This window comes from Macrotis lagotis, chromosome 5 (genome assembly GCF_037893015.1).
Source record: "Macrotis lagotis isolate mMagLag1 chromosome 5, bilby.v1.9.chrom.fasta, whole genome shotgun sequence".
NCBI lineage: Eukaryota > Metazoa > Chordata > Mammalia > Peramelemorphia > Peramelidae > Macrotis > Macrotis lagotis.
In genome coordinates, this window is record NC_133662.1 from 210,844,362 (window position 1) to 210,863,754 (window position 19,393).

The 19,393-nt window shown below is 35.7% G+C and overlaps 1 protein-coding gene across 2 annotated transcripts in view; it reads right to left on the reverse strand.

Moving 5' to 3' along the window:
* VAV3 (vav guanine nucleotide exchange factor 3) overlaps positions 1–19,393 on the reverse strand; it is a 349,374-nt gene that overhangs the window by 58,424 nt on the left and 271,557 nt on the right. For both annotated transcript variants that reach the window (XM_074188308.1, XM_074188309.1), the window contains exon 20: positions 12,528–12,664. In XM_074188308.1, the coding sequence (XP_074044409.1) occupies positions 12,528–12,664 (137 nt within the window). The remainder of the gene's footprint in view (positions 1–12,527; positions 12,665–19,393) is intronic.

Genomic DNA, 19,393 nt, shown 5'->3' on the forward strand with positions numbered 1-19,393 from the left:
TTTTATACATTTATTCTACATCTTACATGCTGAGTCCCTTACAAATTTAACAGAACAATCTTGGGTCACTTGTGAAAACTATCAAAATGATTTTCTCTTGTGCTGGAGGAAAAAACATAAACATTTACCATTTTTTAAAATTAATGCTTTTTAATTGGATAAAAGCACAAAATAAACATTGTTGGAGAATTTTAATTGAAAAATATGTTGCTCAAAAGATAAATTTGCTTCTTATAAAAGTCAGTTTCCTTTTGTGAAGTTGATCATGGATTGACTATGAATACTTAGTGAGAGATGCCTCTTCCTCAACCCTCAAACACAGACATATTCTTAGACCTTCATAACTACCCAGTTTACATTGAATCGCTTCTTCCAAATTTTATTTCCACAACCAGATCAAAGCAAATGATAGTGAATCAAAAAAATTTAATTTTTTTTCTGGTACCCAATAATATCATGGAAAGATATAACATTTCAATAGGGTCATTGTGATAACTCTGCATCATACAAAAGTAGCAAGAATCCAATGTGTTTAATAGCTGTGAAGCTAAAACTTAATTTTTAAAACCCAAGTCCTTTCCAGACTGTGGGTCATTCACAATGACAGAAATATACTCTCCAAAATCCATCTTAAACTGTTTATTTCCTAAATTTGGAAAAGAGGGGGAAAAAAGATAAAATTGCCTAGTAAAAATCCAGAACAAGAGTCTCTTCTCTGTGGTTCATTTATCCCTTTAATACCACCTGGATTGGGGTTTTAATGCGCTTTACTGGATCAGCAAGGAGCAATTTCCTGCAGGCAGAGTTGGATATAAAAGGGGCAGATTAATGGTTATTTATGAAAGACTGGAAAGGATCCCAAGCTGCAGTGCCCTAAACACTCACAGCTTATGCACAACGTCGAGGCAGAGATTACTAAGCAATTTATCACATATGGGTAATAGCCAGAGCAACTGCCACCCAGTCACACTCCTACATGCGGAAATACGCATTGTGAGACTGAGGGGGGTGGGAGAGAAGATGGGAAAGGAGAACTGGGGGATACAATAAAAGGGAATATGTTAAAGTTAATCCTAGTTGGAGAGAGACACAAATCTCTATTTCTTTGTATCACAGGGAGGACAACATTACCTTTTAGCATCAGTCCCTGTTATAGAAACCCAAAATCTACTGAGCTTATAAATTTCTCAAAGGTTCATTAAATAGGATTCTGCAGAACTTAAAGATTATATTTCTTTTGGCACACAAAATTAATAGGCTTGTGTTTATACCTTTGATCCTCAAATTCTGTGAATTTTTAATATTTATTTATTTTCCAATTGGAAATTTTCCAATTGGAAATTTTCCAATTTTCCAATTCCAAATGCAAAGATCATTTTCATCATTCATTTTTTAGGTAAAATTTTGTATTCCATTTTTTCCCCTCCCTCCATTCCTTACCCCCTCCCCTTTGAAAGCAAGAAATCTCATATAAGTTATATACATATAACCATGTTAAATATATTTCTATATTAGTCAATTATGAAAGACAAATTAGAGCAAAAGGAGAAAATACCAGGAGAAGGGGGAAAAAATAAAACATAAAGCAAATTTTAAAAATTTAAAATAGTATGCTTTGGTCTGCATTCAGACTTCTCTGGATGTGAATAGCACTTTCTATTACTTTAAGAACCATCTTTGATCATTGTACTGCTAAGAACAAGTCCATCATAATTGATCATTCTATTGTGTATATATGTGTATTATAGTGACTACTGGGTGAAAAGTTGGGTGGTATGTTGGATAGAGCTCTGGGTTTGGAGTCAGTTCACAAGACCTGAGTTCAAATTCAGACTCAGATCACTAGATGTGTGAGTTTGGGCAAGTCACTTAACCTCAATCTGCCTCAGTTTCCTCAACTGTAAAACACGGATAATAATAATAAAATAGAAAAATAAAGTATCTGAGGAATCTGCCTCCTCAGAGTTTTGAAGTTCAAATGAGATAATATTTGTATGGATCTCAACATAGTACTTGGCAAACAGGACTTGCTTAATAAACCTTTCCCTACCTCTCTTCTCTCTCTTCTTTGTAGAATGCAGAATATTGCATGCATTGTCAAGATGATACGTTTTATTTAAGTATATTTTACAATGTAGTACATTAGTATATTATACTACTATAATATATGCACATATACACATATAATCATATATTATATTTAATTTCTATCATATTCTTGCCAAATTTTCCCCTTTTCCATTTTTGAAAAAACTTATCCTAAAGTATGAGAAAGAGATGGCTTACTAATGAGAGGTTGATTTATATTTGCAAATGAGGTATTTTTTAAAAAAAGAAAATGACCTCACGGATTTGCTTCCCTAAGCTGAAGAAGTATCTGTGAAGAATCCAGACTTTAATTAACATATATAAACCACGATTCAGCTAGGGTCCTAGAAAGGTCCTTTGCTATATTTTAAAAAAGGGATTCATATGAGGGCAAAAGATGATGCTAAAACAATGAGAAAGTAGTAGGTGCTATTTTGTTGGGGTTTTTGAACTTAGAATTAAAAATTAGCTTGAAGCACTCAGAAGCATTGATGAGTATTCTCTGATGTTTTATAGGTGGTAACATAATTGGAATGCAGTGCTTTAAGTAGTATGGGTGAATGGGCTTTTACCTCAAGACACTAGCATCCACAGAGATCATAATTTCTTCCTAAAATAACCAACTATTCCCAGGACTAACAAGAATATACCCATGGGAAAAAAAAAAAAAACCTTTCTCTAGTGCAACTTCACCCTCAATCCAGCTGTTCTCTAAATCATTTGCCTACCAACTCACCTGGATTTGCCCTTTGTAAGAAAACAACAATAGCTATGGAGTTACAGATTTCTATCAGTAATTCACTTTTCTCCTCTTTGTTTTTGAAACTTCTTCAAGGTTCAGTTTAGTTACTTCCTCCAATACAAAGCTTTTCCTGACCCCCCCCCTCTTTTTTTGCACAAGGCAATGGGGTTAAGTGACTTGCCCAAGGCCACACAGCTAGGTAATTATTAAGTATCTGAGGCTGGATTTGAACTCAGGTATTCCTGACTCCAGGGCCAGTGCTCTATCCACTGGGCCACATAGATGCCCCCCACCCCCGACCCCTATTTGATGGTCCTGGTTCTTCTATTAACTTATCTCTATATATTCTTGTATAAATGGCACTCTACCCTTAAAAACAAGAAAACCTGAGTTTAAGTCTCATCTCTGACAAATGAGGAACTTATCATACTGCATAAGTTGCTAAGGTTATCATTGTTCTAGGCAATTTTCAAGACAACAAATACTCAGGGATTTTTTATTTAAGTATATTTTATTATGTAGTACATTAATATATTATACTATTAAATGCAATATAGCATTGATTATATGTGTATATATAATTGCATATATTTGTGTTTCTTATTATATAGTTTATTTGTATAGTATAATTTTACAATATATGATGTTTATATGCATATATATCATATATTATATAAAAGTATATTTTATTGTCTCAAGACAATAAATTGAAGAGAAGGTGCTAACTTGCTTTGGTAGTTTCCTCTACCAAAGAAATCACAGATCTAGTCTGTAAGTCTCTGGAACATATTAATTAATATTTGTTAACTGATTGACTACCCTATTTCTATACATGTTATATGCTTTCAGGAGAATGTATTATACTACTTGACAGTAGAGGCATTTTTTTTTGTCTTTGTGAATCAACAGCTCAACCTATAGTGGGTATTTAATAAATATTTGCTGAATTGAGTTGAAGGTTTTATGCAAACTACAGTTCAGAATTTGGCTGAATGATATTTAAAGTGCCTCATGCAGTATTATATCTTGTTTGTGTCCAATAAGTATTGCTCTCTGGCTGATTGGTTGCAGAGAAATTTAACCAGTATTTGCCAACATAAAATACATTTTGACTCATGATTAAAACTATTGCCATTCATAATATTACCTGTATTGCAACCTGGAACTAACTGTTTAGCTCTGGGAGCTTTGTGGGGCTGCAAATAATTGTGACTCATAAACTGAGCTAATAATGTCCAGTACTTGACTCCAACATCTAATAAAAAGATATTCATAGGAAAATTTCAATTAACCAGAACTATTCAGAAGGTGATCCAAAAAAAGAAAAAACTAATTTCTTCCAGTCATTGTGGAAAGACCTTCTAAAATCTTTCAGCAATTGTTTTGGTCTTGGCAAATAGCATAGATGGAATGCAATGAAATTTTGAGGTTGCATGATTCTGTAACTAACCCAATGATTAAGCTAAACTGAATTTTAAAATCTATTAGCATTCCAGTGTTTCTAAATATCTTCAGGGGACTGGGTGAGGAAATGCACAATTAAAAAGACACCATCATCATTTTTATGTGATCTAATGAGATGGCACTTTAATTATGAGGAATATTACTATTCAAGGGCTTAGAAACATTGAAATTTGGATCTATAAAAGTAAATAAATCATCTATGTGATATAAGGGTTGTTTAATATAAGTCATTCATTCATTTATTCTTCAAGAATCCTGATTTTTCTATTGTATATAGGAAATATTTGTAGTATTTGAATACACCGAGTAAACAGACACAAATGAAAAATGAAAAGGGTTACTCCAACCTCAAGTTATTTTTTATACTATATTAAAGCCACATTGATAGAACTATTCAGACCAATTCCAGTTGGGCTTCCCAATCATGTGAAGTGATTATTCCTGGAGAAGCATGCAATTATATTCATTGTTAAAAAAAAAAAAAGGCTTATGACCATGGAGAAAAAGAGAAAAAGTTCTCAGATCTTTGCATTTTACTAGCAGAATCACTCCATCTTACCCTGGATGAAACAGATAATAATCTATGTTAGATGTGTTAGAATGCAACTTCCTTAGAGAGGGTACATGGTTAACAATTTTCCTATACCAAGGATTCAAAAGTAAAAATTACTAACAAACAAAAAATTTTGAGAAAAAATTGAAATAATCATTAGGACCTCATGCTATCTATCATCATGTTTACCAACTCCTTTATAGTTCAGTCTATACATTTGGAAACATTCAATCTGGAAATTCAGGCAGAGGGTCTGCCCTCTTTCCACTACACAAGAACACTATTGTCCTTTACACTAAAGGTCTTCAATCTTCCTTACATTTCTGAGTCTTTACTTATCTCATAGTGACTTTGCTTTTGCACAGGATGAAAGATATTTTACCTCTCTGAGAAAGGAAGCAAACACCCTTAACCTTATTGCAGAGAAAAAAAGGCAAATCTCATTTATGTCCTTGCATTACCATAATATATCTTATGTTCAATTTGCTTATTGGTATCCTTGGTTACTTGTAGGTGAGATGACTTGAATTCTAAGGGAGAGTCAGAAATGACCTAAATTATTCCCATAGAGGAAGAGAGAGAGTGGGAGGGGGCAAGGGAGAGATGAAGAAGAGAATTCATGCATGTCGGCATTTGTGTGCTGCTCTCTGCCCATGTGGGTTATCTGTGTCCACATGGGTCTATCTGAATGTGCCTTTCTGAGAGGCATGAATAGCTATCTCTTGAGTCTCCTTCATTAATCCTTCTCCAAGGGAGGCTATGATTCTTGCCAGTAAGGGAGCAGGAGGCTGAGGTCAATAACTAACCACATACTCTTCCTGTCAAAAGACAAGCCTAGAATTATAACTATCCACCCCATCTAAATATTTTTAGTTAAGGGGAAATAACTTTTAGATTCAAACTACCACCGTAAGATAGCTATCACTTAATGAGAAGTTCCCCAAGTTATATATCTATGACTGGACCTACCTCCCCACAAAATGCTAGTCCTATAATGAACATATGTAATAAATAAATTCATGCAAGCTGATAGCAAATGGAAATCAGAAAGTATGCAAATCAGAATACAATCTAGACAAAATACCAAGTAAATGATCTCTATCAGTGAGATCAAGATAAGACAGAGATAAAGACCAGAGACACAGAGATAGACAGACAGAAACACAGACCAAGACAGAGTGATAGAAACAGAGACAGAGACAAAGAGATAGAAACAGAGAGAGAGAGAGAGAGAGACAGAGACAGAGACAGAGACAGACAGACAGAGACAGTTTCAGAGAGAGAGAATATTAGAGAGACAGAGACAGAGAAAGAGATATTCAGAGACAGAGACAGACAGATTCAGGCAGAGAAAGTCAGAGAGAGAGAGACAGAGAGACATAGAGACAGAGAGACAGAGAGACAAAGAGAGAGGAGGTAAGGGGGGGATTGTAACTCTATTAGAGAGAATATACTTAGCCAGAAGTAATGGACACTCAAGACTTGTCTGTGACTCTGATGGAATGATTTAAAAACAATATCTCCTTTAAAAAGGGGGCAGTAAAGAGACAGAAGGATGGAGGAGATTGATTAGAGTAAATCACATTACAAGAAGAGGCATAAATGACCTATTGCAATAGAGGGGAAGAAGGAAGGGAAGGAGGAAGGGACAAGGGAAAGGGGCAAGAAAGAGGAGGGCATTAGGATATAAGGGGGCAAACATACTGGATGAAGGGGTATTCAGAGAGGGGAGAGAGGGAGGGATAGGGGGAGGAGAAGGGGAATGAAGGAGAGGGAGGGGGAGAAGGAAAGGGAGGAGGAGAAGGAGAGGGAGAGGAGGGAGCCCCAGATCTTACCCACTGGGAATTTCCTGAAGTCTCTAGACATGAGCTGGAAACAGTACCATGATTGAGTTACTGATTTCTGTATATGCTGACCTCTTACCAAAGTCTTTCTCTGCAATCATTCATGTTCCCTCCCAAAGCTAAGCATTTATCTTCTTGCAAACTCTCATCAACTCTCCTTTTGTAGAGTCCTGAGCAATAAATCTCCACCAAGGAGGAGAGTCACTGCAAGTGGGTTGTGATCCACAAGTGACATTGAGTTTGGTTGACAAAGTCACACAATCTTAACATTGTGAGGGGTCGCAGAAACTATCTCTTCTAAACTTCTCATTTTACAAAACACATTAAACTAAAACCTAGAGAAGAAAAGTGATCTAACCAAGGCTGCATCAGTTGTAAATGATATAGCTAGGATTTGAACCCAGGACCTCTCACTACAAATACAGTGTTCTTCCTACTGAATAATACCTGCCTACAATGAACCTGGATTCTAAGTACTAGGGTTAAAAACTAATTATTTGAAAGCATTCAGTTTTTTTTCCTATGCTTTGTCTTAAAGGGATTACAATAGGCTGTTGTACTTCATCATTAAGGATGTCAGTAGGTAAACCGACATAGGCAAAGTTGAATTTTACATCCTTAGTCTCTTTTTATTGTTCTTCCATTCTCCTTGATTATCTGCCTTAACTTCTATCAAAATATCCTTTCAGATAGCTACATATTTAAGTAATATATTATGAAGAGAACGATTCTGTATTTTCCAACAGAATGGTTAATATTATAATCCAATCAAGCAAAGATCCTTTAAAATGCTGAAATCTCCATTTTTAACAGGATAACATGGAGGAAAACAAAACACTGATTTACAAAAGCAATGATAATGAAAGAAAATTTCAACAGGAGCTTAAAGTCAGACTATTAAAGGTCCTTCCTTTAAAGCTAATTCTTAATTTTTTAATAACAAAACAAATTTGCTTACTAAAACTCTGTGCTATGGTAAAGATTCTTGGCAAGAGAAGCTATTGCAGTATAGTTAACCATCTAAACATGACCATCTTCCTTTGGGCTTAGATTTTCAGGAATGTTGAATTTAAAAACAACGGTCTTTGAGAAAGTCCAATAGCCACATGTCTTGTGGGCTCCAGTGTTATGTATACTTTCAGCACAAAGAATTTTTACTTTCTCTACAAAAAGTCTTCCAGATTCTCACAAAACTCTTCTCAATATCTAGTTTTTAATCCTTTATCTCCAATTCCACATGACCATATAAAAAGTCCCTTTTGGTCAGTTATGGTTCACGAGTACACCTTCTGCAAAGAACAAAGATTCCAATAGTTTCAGACAAGAAGACCAAATTACATTTCTAAAAATTAAAATATAAATATATTTTATAAACTTCCAAAGACATTTTATAATATAATCTAAAGTCTGCCTCATCTAACAAGTAGAGTTGGATTGAAATACCAGCAGTCAAAAGATATAAAGTCTATTTTTTATTCTATAACTGCCATTCTGTATGACTTGGAAAAGTAGAGGAAGCTTAATGTACCTTAGTGGTCTTCTTATGAGAGTAAGATGGCATCTAGAGAGCTTGGTCTGAAAATAGGAAAGCCTGAGTTCAAATCCAACATCCAACACTAACAAGCCATGGTATCCTGGGGGAGTCACATATTTGTAGTAAATAAAATGCAGAGGAAGGCATTGAACTGCCAATAGGAACCCATGACTGTATAAGTGGTTGTTGTTTACATATTCATTTGAGCTAGGGAGAAGGGTCAGGTGCAAATTTTGCATCATCCCCCTGCCTCCTTAATTTCTCATATATATATATATATATATATATATATATATATATATATATAATACATATATAATGTATATGTGTGTATGTGTGTATGAATGTCTACCCATTAGGTTACAAAGAAACAAGTACCAAAAACCCATTTTGTGATCTTGCAAACAGAATTTTAAGTCAACAGATTTCTGGTGATCCAAGAAACTATATGCAGAGAATAGTTTTGTGTGATAGTGATCCCTAGAAAAAGTTGTGCCTTTCACCTGCAATTGGCAAAGAATCTAAACCTGCAATTTCCTATTTTGAAATCATTTTCCTTCAAAATAATTTTGTTTAGCTTGAGAGAGGGAGAGAGGGAGAGAGGGAGAGAGGGAGAGAGGGAGAGAGAGGGGAGAGAGAGAGAGAGAGAGAGAGAGAGAGAGAGAGAGAGAGAGAGAGAGAGAGAGAGAGAGAGAGAGAGAGAGAGAGAGAAGAGGAAAAGATAAGGTTCTTCAAACCCATTTTTTTAATACAAAGTTTGAGCAGAGTGCATTTTCTCAGTTCAATTGACAACACAGTTGTTTGAAAAAAGTGATAATGAAAATGCAGAGACCACTCACTCCCAAGGCATTAGAAATTACTGTTGTTATAATAATGATACAGATTACACTAATAGCTATTCAAAGACAGTTGCTGAAAGGAGAATAATTTGTATTCTTTAGGCAGACAGCATGTGGGAAACATGATGGGCTATAGGACAAGGTAACTGCTGCTATACAGACTAGTTTTTGGTTTTTAGTTTTATTTCTGTTTTTGTTTTTTTTGGGGGGGGGCAGTATAGAAGAATGTCTGGAAAATTCAGAAATCAGAAACTTTGTTAGAGTATTTTCACCTGATCTAAATCACTTCACTAGCAGAGAAATGACTTGTTTTTGTTTTTCAGGTACTTCCTTTCAAGGCTAGGACTACTTCTCAATTTATGCTAACTGATCTGACTTATCTTGAAAGATTTAGCTCCAAGATACATCTGTATCAATTTGTTTTGACCAGAGTCTTAAGGAAAGATTCAGAATCTTTCTATCTTAATCAGGTCAAACAGATCTTAGCATTAGTGACTACCCTGAGCCATTCTCTTTTGGCAATAATCTGGCAAGACCCTTGGCATTTTGTAAAATTATCACAGAGGCACAGAATTTTAGAGGCAAATGGGAAGAACCAAAGAGATGCTATAGTTTAAGAAGGCTAGATAGATGGATTGGATATACTGGTGAATATACTAGTGGATAGAAAGGTAATTAGATCCATGAAAGACAGATTGACAGAAGGGTAGACACATAGAAGATGGATAGAAACCTGTATGTTTAAGTACTTAGTCTGAGCTAAGTTCCAATGACATAAATGTTGGTGTTCAGTTATTTCAGTCATTTTGGATGCTTCATAACCCGGTTTGGGGTATTCTTTATTTATTTTTAGGTTTTTTTGCAAGGCAAATGGGGTTAAGTGCCTTGCCCAAGGCCACACAGCTAAGTAATTATTAAGTGTCTGAGACTGGATTTGAACCCAAGTACTCCTGACTCCAAGGCTGGTGCTTTATCCACTACGCCACCTAGCTGCCCCTGATTTGGGGTATTCTTGACAAAGGCACTAGAGTGGTATGCCATTCCTTTTTTTCTAACTCATTTTAAAAATTAGGAAACTGAGGCAAATAGGGTTTAAGTGACTTACCCAGGATCACACAGCCAGTAAAAGTGTCGGAGGCTGAATCTGAATTGAGATCTTTCTGACTCTAACCTGGCACTGTATCCACCATTCCACCTAACTGCCCAATGACACAAATAAAGGAGAAAGAAGCAATTTCTTGCTCTCAAGAGTTATACATTCTAATAAGGAAAGATAGCATATGAAGGATAAGTGGTAAGATTTGTTCTTATCAAATTTTTCTTAATAGTTCAGTAATAATACAATTAACTCAACTGCAATAACTATACCAGAATTAGAAATAACAATTAATTGTACCAAAAAAACTAAGATGGACGGAGCTATATTCTTCTTCCCATATTCTTTGATCCTCTCACACTAGCCTTCTCTGTTCTCACATGAAATTCTACCTTCAAACTCTTTGTCTTTGCATTGAATTGGATTGCAAACTTTTCTTGCTTTAACTCCAGTCTCTCTTTTATTTTAGAGAAAATTCAACCCTTACCTTCAATAAGAAGTCTTCCCTAATTCTCCAAAATGCTCATGTCTTACTTATCAGATTACCTTTTATTTAGCTACTATGTGTAAACCATATATAATATGCTTGCTGGATATATTTCCAGATGTACTTTTCTCCCCCATTAAAATGGAAGCCCCTTCAGCTAAGAGATTGCTGCATTTTTGTACTTGAACCCCCTAGCAAAGGGCTTAGCACATAGTAGGCATTTCAAAATCCTTTTTAATTGATTAATTAATTTTATAAACAAGCAAAAACTGCATGTAGAATGGAAATCAACTTTTACTCCAAAGAACAAAAGGAAACAATTTTGAAAATACTACTTCAAACCAATATCCTGCTATACCATTACCAAGTGCTCTATGATTTCCTATAAATACAAAATTGCCCCTACTCCTGGCTGCTAGAGAAGCAACTCCAAAGATAGATGCATCCTGGGTGCAGAGTGGGAGGTCATATTTCCATGTTTTCCAAATCAGAACATTTGTCTTTAAAACAATGCAAAAGCTACACTCACTGAAATCTGTAATCTGATATGAGCATTCAATCAAAGAGCCATCCTTTGTGACAAAGTGGCAGAGACTATCATGTGGTACGGCGTTGCTATGGAAACCACTCCATTTTAGCAGACACCTCATACCTTACAAATATTCACACATGGACAGCATCCATCCCTTTTCTTCTCTGCTTTTATAGGACTTTAACTCTTGCATAAGTCAAACAACTTGCTTTGTTTACTCCCCTCCTCCTGATCCAACCTAATTCTGGTTCATAATCTAAAGTCAAAAGTAGCCTTAGTAACTAAGAGAGCTTTTAGAAGCAGAAAATCTTGGAACTTGTTTCTTCATATTCCATTTATTTTAAAAGAGAAGGCTATAGGTCTATCTGAAAATTAGAGATAATAAGCATGGGGAACACTAACCCAATATCACCATGACTATCATCATCATCATCATCATTATCAAGAAATTATTAAGTTTCTATTATATATCTATTATATACAAAGAAGGGGGGGGACTAATGTCCCGAGCCTCAAGAAGGTCACTTTTAAATTCTTAATATAACAAGACAGTGGACAATGATAACATGATGAGAAAGTCTCTCCAAACTAAAAATATCTCTTGAAAATTAATCATCATTATTATTAGCCCTCTTTCCTTCTTGAAATTTATATTACTTTGCAAAATCTCCCATATGTTTTATGTACTTATATTTTGTAGCCCACTTGTAGTATATGAACTCCTTGAAAGCCCAGGTTACATCTTATCTTCATATCCCCAGTGGCTAGCACAGTGCCCTACTCAGAGTAGATGCACAATAAATGTTTGTCATTTAGAACTAAAGCATATCCATAACCCTGCATACAAAAATGAAGGTTTATGCTCTTGGGTAACATGTTGTATAATTTAATTTAATTTTTTATCTGGTTCTGTGATTTCATTGGCTTAAAATCCCTCAACCAATGCAGATCTGTAATTGTGCTGAAACTTATGGTCTTTCAATTGCCTTGGGGCACCGAGAAGTTCAAATGAGTTGTTGGAGTATAATGGTTGCACAGTCAGTATATTTCAGATGCAGGACCTTATACGGGCTCTGTATGACCCAAAGACTAGCAATCTGGGCTCTACTCCCTGATTGCACTGTTGACATTGTAGACATGACCTAAGACATGATATTGTTCAGGTTTCTGACAATCCCATGCTATCAGATACTCTATCACTTGGACTTGGCTAAGAAGAGTCTTTTGTGAATTATGTACAACTCTGAGAAATAAAAGCATATTCAGCTGCTTTTGAAATTGAGAGTCTTGTTTTTACAAATGGATGTGACTCATCTACCATATCAGAAATTCCTAATTCAGAGAGTACCTGCCAAAATAAGCTATGGGCATCTCCTCTCAAAAGCTCGACCGTGTCCCCCAGTTGGATATGCAAGGGAGGTCCTTCTTGTTGTGGAGGTTGTGGGTTTCCAGTGTAATTCTTAATGACCTGCATCTTCGGTAGACCTGGAATAAGAAGAACAAATTTTTTCAAGTACTGAACTAAGAATGTGTAAAGTCTTAAACATGCTTTAAGAAAACACAACTATTATTCACATTAGAAGTTTAGACACATCTAATCCTAGGAAATCTCTGGAGTGACCACACTGAAATGCTTTACAACTTTCTCATTATTTAAGCCACTAATGAAATGTGATGCATCTCTGCTCACAACCTCTGTACAGAGTCCCACCCTCCCCTAGCATCAATCTGTTTTTAGTTGAAGAAAATATTTCTCCTTTGGCTGATGCCTCCTTCACACAAACACATCACGTACAGTTTAATGGAAAAGAATCAATTTTTTCATCAACTCTATCCTTTCTGCCTATTACTTTCCTCCTGGGCACTGGCTGATTTCATCACTAAGGAGGTTCACCCCTTTCTCTGTCTGTATCACATTGCCCAGACTGAGGTCCATATCTTAAGGTTATCTTTGTAATTTGAACCCCCAAAAAATGTGATGGATGTATAGCTATAATACTTAAGACATTTGGACCTGAATTTGAGTTTGTAAAATAATGCCAATAAAAGGTGATATCCAAGACAATAGTATTGACAAGCATTCCATTTTCTAGATGACAAAGTACTTGGAAAAAATATTTTTCTTTTTCTTTGTGTTATCAGTTGCTAAATGCCCACAACCTGGGAACTCAGTTCAATCTGTCATTGGCAGGAACAATGGTTTCTATTAAATGTGCTCCCCTCATACCAATATTTGCTGGTGGTGCTAGATCAGCACAGTGCTATTTTCACTTAAAGGTGAGACTTCTCTCTCCTAAGACATGATCTAATCATAAGGTGACATTTATTACACATTTGTAGACTTCAATCATTGCAAAAGGTTCCCTTTTTTAAAAACTTTTACCTCTCCAATAAGTCAACACAATGATGGCATAACAACTAAAATGTTATACAAAATAAATGAAGGAAGATAAATAGGTCTCAGTTCTAGAATTCAAATTCATAGGGACAGTTTCAGAATTGGGTGAATTATTTTACCTCATAGATTAAGAAACTACTCAAAATTAAAAGGCAGTACTTGATTCTTCCATCTGAGTTAGTGGGCATAATGGGTAGAGTGCTAAGAAGATTCATTTTTGTGAGTTCAAATACTGCCTTAGACACTTACTGAAAGCTGTGTGACCCTGGTCAAGTCACTTGACTTTGTATTCCTCAGTTTACTTTATAAAACGAGCTGAAGCAGGAAATGACAAGTCATTCTAGTATCTTTGTCAAGAAAGCCCCAAATGAGGTCATGAAAAGTCAGCCATAACTGAACAACAACTCATCTTCCCATGACCACCTAGAATATTTCTGTAAAGGAAGTGCTATCATGTTTTGTGCTGAATGGAGGCTAAAAGATTGCCATCAGAACAGTCCTTTATTCTTTTAGTCAATCAGCAGGAAAAAAATGGGGGAAAAGAGGGCTTCAATGCAATGCCAACTAATTTTTAACTTTCACCCTAATTTTCTTGTTTGAAGATTAAAGGACAGGCTGCTACAGTTCTCCTGCTTTTCTTAATCTATTCCAAATGCAAAGACCTAGAGGGGATCACTTTAAGCCTACATCTTTCCTAATTAGAGTAAAGTGGGGTCCAGGACCTAACCTTACGTAAACATTAAATTTCACCATCTTTTGCCAAGGAAAACACCCCCACACACACACAAAAAAACAAACTATCTGTACCGAGATATTTATCAGCCTCATTTGCATTAAACTGTAAGTTCATCTCCTAGACCAGGAATACAAAGGAAAGGTTTTCTACAGTTTATTATTCAGTGAATCTCTCTCAACTCATAGGATTGGATTACACATCTTTTGAGGAATATACTCCTGGAAAATATGTAATTAGAGGCAGAAATAGTGGTATGGAATGAGCATGTATGGGATGATTGAGTTATTTTTTTTGACAGGAACTACCAAACCTTTGAAATCATAATAATATTTGAGCACACGAGTTTCAAAAGAAAGGAATTAGACTAGGGAAACTATGAACTCAAATAGGAAATGGTTATGCCTTTGACAGATGAAGGGGGGGAAGGGGGGAAAAGAGGAAGAGGAGGAGGAAACATTTATATATTGTCTCCTATATGCTAGCTACTGTGCTAAGCTGTTTACAAATATTATATCATTTGATCCTCACAATAACCCTGGGAGGTAGATGATATTATTATCTACATTTTACAGGCAAGGAAACTGAGGTAGGAGTTAAATGACTTGTGTAGGGTCAGACAGTTAGTGTCTGAGGGTACATTTGAACTCAGCTCTTCCTGATAGCAGGTGTACTATGACACTATGGCACCATTTCACTGCCTCTAGAAATAGGGAAGCCAGAAGGAGAGAAAGATTATATGATAAATTTTAAATGTGTTAGGTCTGAGGCTCTGTTCAGACATCCAAATGGAGACATGCTATAAACCATAGCTGATATAGGTCTGTCATTTGGAAGTCAGGTAAAGGCGAGAGAAGGAAATTTAAAAATCATATGTAGACTGCATGGTATAGTAAATCAAAAGTAATAATCTTTCTGAATCCCAGTTTACTAATTTGTAAAATAGGAATAAGAGCAAAGACCTCAAAAGGTCCTTGAGGGAATTAAGTAAGAAGATATTAAATTCTTTGAAATTCTTAAAGAACTATATAAATGTGAACTATTATCATTATCATCTGCTCAGAGGTAGAAAATGACATTCTGCAAATAATAGTAATTACTGAAAAATTAAGTTAATGCTTCCCTTAAAATGTACTTCTCCTTTATTAAAAGAATCAAGCAGAAATTAGTTTGCTAGTAAAGTAAACAAAATTAACACTAATAAATGAAAAAAACTTCCCAAAAGAAGAAAGTTGAAAGGGTTGGCTAAATTAAATGTCAAGAATCCAAGCATCAGTATAATTGACAGGCTTATTTACTCACACTTTTATGGTTGAGAATAATCTCTGGTTTTTCAGGACTAGACCTTTCTCTACCAAACAGCTGCTCCTTGCCTCTTTTTCTACTTTTTCTCTGACTACCCCCACCACCACTCCCCACTCCATTCTAGAAAGGGCTGTTCGTAGAATCTTCCAGGCTAGGAATTATCAGCTTCCAAGATAATAAACATCTTTCTGAATATTTGAGGCTAGGGAATCAATCAGACTCACCAGAGCAGGACAACTACTATAGATATTAAAATAGCCAATTCCATTTAGGTCTCCACCTCATTTACTAAATTGAAGAGGTTTTTGTTTGTTTGTTTGTTTTTAGAGAAAGTTAGGGAATAGAAAAGAAGAGAGTCTAGAAGGGGATATTATCACAAATACTTCTTTGGCTATACCCATAGAATTCCAGGTAATACTAGTATTTTCCTGCTGGAAAACTCCTAGGTAGCCCACCTTTAACTCTGTTATCCTCAGAAAGTGATTAGAAATGATGAGTGTTCGCATAACACACAACTACCGCATGGCCGTAAACACTTTCCTGGAATAAATCGAATTTAGCTTCTATGACGTCTTGTACAACTAATGATTTTTTAATGTAGCTTTGTTTAGACTTTAAATTAGGTCTCTGAGGTGAAAGGCCAGCAACTTACTGACAGCCCATTTATCTAGCCAGCACCACTCTCTTCTAAGTATTGCCACAGGGAAGTTTAACATATTAGGGGCAGAAATCATCAACATCAAGTATAGATACCCATCTCTTGTGTGGCAATCACTCTAGATGGCATTACTCATATTTAGTGCCTGTTTAGGAAACAGAATAGTTGGTTAGGACAATCAATTCATTGCTAGTGGAAGAGCCTCCCCCCCAAAAAACTTTGAAATTCATGCCCTAGATCAGGGGGTCGGCAAAGTATAGTCAAAAAGTTGAGAATGAGATTGTTTTTGTACGACCTCAGGCTAACCAATGTGTTATTGTTTTCCCCCAAATTTTGTGATTAAATCAAAATAATTTAACTAAAATCAATTGTTTTGTTTTATATTTACACATCCCATCATCTCAACTTTCTCTGCCTCTCTTTTTAACTGAGTGGCAATTGCTCCCTTTTATAAACCAATAGGACTGAAATCTACAATAGGCTGATCTGGTCTGTTTATCCCTGAATGTCATAACTTAATCACTCTTCCTCCATGAACTGAGAATCAGCTAGAGAACAAAGATGCTTCTATCAAAGTGATAAGCTCAAAGTCTGCTTATAGGTTCTTTTTACTGATTAAGGAGACATAAAGTTTCAGACATGAGTCTCATACTTAAAACTCATCAAGGTGGCCAGGCTTTCCCAAACTCTCTTCCAAGCTGAAATTTGTAATATCTTCAAAGCACACCCGAGTTCTCTTCACAATGGCCTTTATTCCCCATTTTGGATTTCTCTCTCAGGGCCTGGGGAGTTGGAGACTGGTTTTTAAATCTGAGTCATCAGAAGGATCAGACTTGCCAAGAGAGAGATAATAGAGGGAAAAGACAAAGCCCTAGAGAACATCAAAATATGGGGACTGGGAAATAGGGTCAGTGAAACAGGAGGAAGAGATATAGGAGGGTGTGATATGTTCAAGGTAGAAGACAGTCAAGGTGTTCATAAGATGATAAAGAAGTCATTGGTGATATTTGAGAGAACAGCCTTCACTAGAGTATTGGGACCTGAAACCGGATTGCAAGGGATTGAGGTGGAACAAGATCATGAGGGAGTGGAATATGAAAAACTTGTAAAAATAGTTTGGCAGTTAAAGAGATAAGAGAGACAGGCACTGCAGCTTAATGGTGCAGAAGGGTCAAAAGAAGGTTTTCTAAGTACAGGGATTACCTAAGCATTCCTGCAGGCAGATGGGGAAAAAAAAACACTGTATTAATTTCAATTAGCACATCTATTAAAGGAGCAGGCAATAAACAGATGACATATTACCCTTTAGAATAAAAATGCAACCCTTTCTAGCAAAGTTTTTCAGCTATATATATTTTCTAATCGATTCTTTTCCTAAATCAAAACTGCTAAATCAAATTTTTTTCCAAATGACATAAGTCAAATTTTTAAAAAAATGTGTGGGCAGAATTGCTAACCTCAGTAATTAAAGGCTTATTTTTTTTCATTGTATTCAAAAATTTTGATATCTACTATATCTAAAGGACAAAAAAGGTCCAAGAAAATTTTAGATTTCTTTGGCACTACAGAAATTTTAAAAAAATTATATCTACAGCCCCCATGATTAAATCAATTAAACTTTAAAATTTATTTTTCCCTTACCCATGATAATCAATATGCTATATTTAGAACTTTCCCAAGAAAAACATTTTTATAAAACATTTTCATAAATATGGTCCATTAGAAATAACCAATAATGACTTACATAGTCAATTCAACTCACAAATAATACCATCAAATCAGTTGCCTAGAGATTTGAATAAATTTTCCATATAACAAAATGCTCATCATCAAATAAGAATTAGTTGAAGGAATGGGGGATGTTTAATGTGGAGAAGAAAATACTTGACTATGTGACATAAAACTGTCCATACATCTGAAGGGTTGTCATTGGGAATAAGGATTCGACGGGCTATGGCTGGCCAGCACTAAAAGAAAGTAGGTAGAGATCACAAAGAGAAAAACATTAACAATGAAGTTGTCCAAAAATGGAAATAGGCATGAATGAGTCCCTTGTTTCTCTATGGGCTCATGAAAAGTCTCAATGAGATAAATATATCATTTCTGGGATGTTTTGACTCAGCCAATAAATGACATTTATCATTTCCAGTCATGTTCAACTCTCTCTTTCTCTTTTCTCTCTCTCTCTCTCTCTCTCTCTCTCTCTCTCTCTCTCTCTCTCTCTCTCTCTCTCTCTCTCAATCTCTCTCTCTCTTTCTCTCTCTGCACAGCAATGGGGCAATGGGTTTAAGCTTAAAGTTTCATACACAGGTCTCATGCTTAAAACTCATCAATGAGATCAGGCTTTCCCAAACTCTCTCCCAAGCTGAAATTTGTAACGTCTTCAAATCACACCTGAGTTCTCTTCACAATGGCCTTTATTCCCCATTTTAGATTTCTCTCTCAGGGCTTGGAAAGTTAAGGACCAATATTTAAATTTGAATCATCAGAAGGATCAGACTTGCCTAAAGAGAGATTATAGAGGGAAAAGACAAAACGCTAGAGGACATCAAAAATAGGGTCAGTGAAAGAGATTACACACAGCTAGGCAATTATCTGGTCTGAGAACAGATTTAAAGTTGGGTACTCCTGACTTCAGGGCTGGTGCTCTAGCCATTGAACCACCTAGCTGCCCCATGTTTAACTCTCCATAATCCCATTTGGGGATTTTCTTGGCAAAGATACTGGATTGGTTTGTCATTTCCTTCTCGAGTACATTTGACAGGTGAGGAAACTGAGAAAAACAGGATCAAGAGACTTGTCCAGGGTCACATAAATTATAAGTGTCTGAGATCAGATTTGAACTCATAAGAGGAAGTCTTTCTTATTCCAAGTTCAGTGCTCTATCCACAGTGCCATTTAGCTGTTCCCTCAGACAATTTAATTTTCTTCTATTTTACTACTGTTTCAAGTTAAGTATTCCAGAAACAAGTTCTTAAAAAAAAGAATTCCTTCAGATTTTATTACATCTTTTCCATCAACTCCTATGCCATCTTCCTGTCTCTCATTTTTCTTTCATTTTTCTGAACATTCTCTTGCAACAGAACTACTTAAATCAATGAGAGTAAGTATATTCAGCTG